The sequence below is a fragment of the Egretta garzetta genome, unplaced genomic scaffold (assembly GCF_000687185.1).
Source record: "Egretta garzetta isolate BGI_Z169 unplaced genomic scaffold, ASM68718v1 scaffold365, whole genome shotgun sequence".
NCBI classification, from domain to species: domain Eukaryota; kingdom Metazoa; phylum Chordata; class Aves; order Pelecaniformes; family Ardeidae; genus Egretta; species Egretta garzetta.
In genome coordinates, this window is record NW_009259602.1 from 2,209,114 (window position 1) to 2,209,818 (window position 705).

The following is a 705-nucleotide window of genomic DNA, read 5'->3' on the forward strand; positions in this document are numbered from 1 at the left end:
AGGGGGTTGTATTTTGTGTTGGTGAAACTGTCCTGCACAAGGTGTCTTTGCCAAACCCCACGCCCATAACAAGCCAGTATCGTGGTACTGTTGCATGGGGACCCTAGTGGCCGGGCTGGCAGCCAGCAGGGCACAAGAAAGAGGTCAAGGAGGCATTTAGATGCCGTGGGGTTTGGGCGTGTACGAAGGGTGAGGGAGCTTGTGGTGGCGGTGGAAACGTGCAGTTTCCTCGTGCCTATGGGTAGCAGAGGTGTTGCAAGGTGCTGTCAGTGTGGTTTTTGTGCCTTTTCCTCTGTCCTTGTTGCCCACTCTTGCTTGCTGTGCAGAAGGGCGTAAACCTTGGTCCAAGCGACCACAGAGGCTACGGCACAGCCCTCACAGCCAGTGACAGGTTCCTCTTTTAGCCCAAGCAGCTCTTCTGGAACGGGGACTGCACCCGCCGGTGCCGCTGCTTCCGGCGCAACCTCATCCAGTGCGACCCGCGGCACTGCAAGTCGGACGAGGAGTGCGCCCTGCGCAATGGCGTCCGCGGCTGCTTCAGCACCAAGAGCTCCTTCTGGTAGCAGAGGTGTTGCAAGGTGCTGCCAGTGTGGTTTTTGTGCCTTTTCCTCTGTCCTTGTTGCCCACTCTTGCTTGTTGTGCAGAAGGGCGTAAACCTTGGTCCAAGCGACCACAGAGGCTAAGTTGAGGGTCCACAGCCCTCAC

At 57.9% G+C, this 705-nt stretch overlaps 1 protein-coding gene across 1 annotated transcript in view; it reads left to right on the forward strand.

Moving 5' to 3' along the window:
- TECTA (tectorin alpha) overlaps positions 1 to 705 on the forward strand; it is a 31,128-nt gene that overhangs the window by 23,498 nt on the left and 6,925 nt on the right. The window contains exon 15 of the mRNA XM_035893948.1: positions 405 to 559. Within this exon, the coding sequence (XP_035749841.1) occupies positions 405 to 559 (155 nt within the window). The remainder of the gene's footprint in view (positions 1 to 404; positions 560 to 705) is intronic.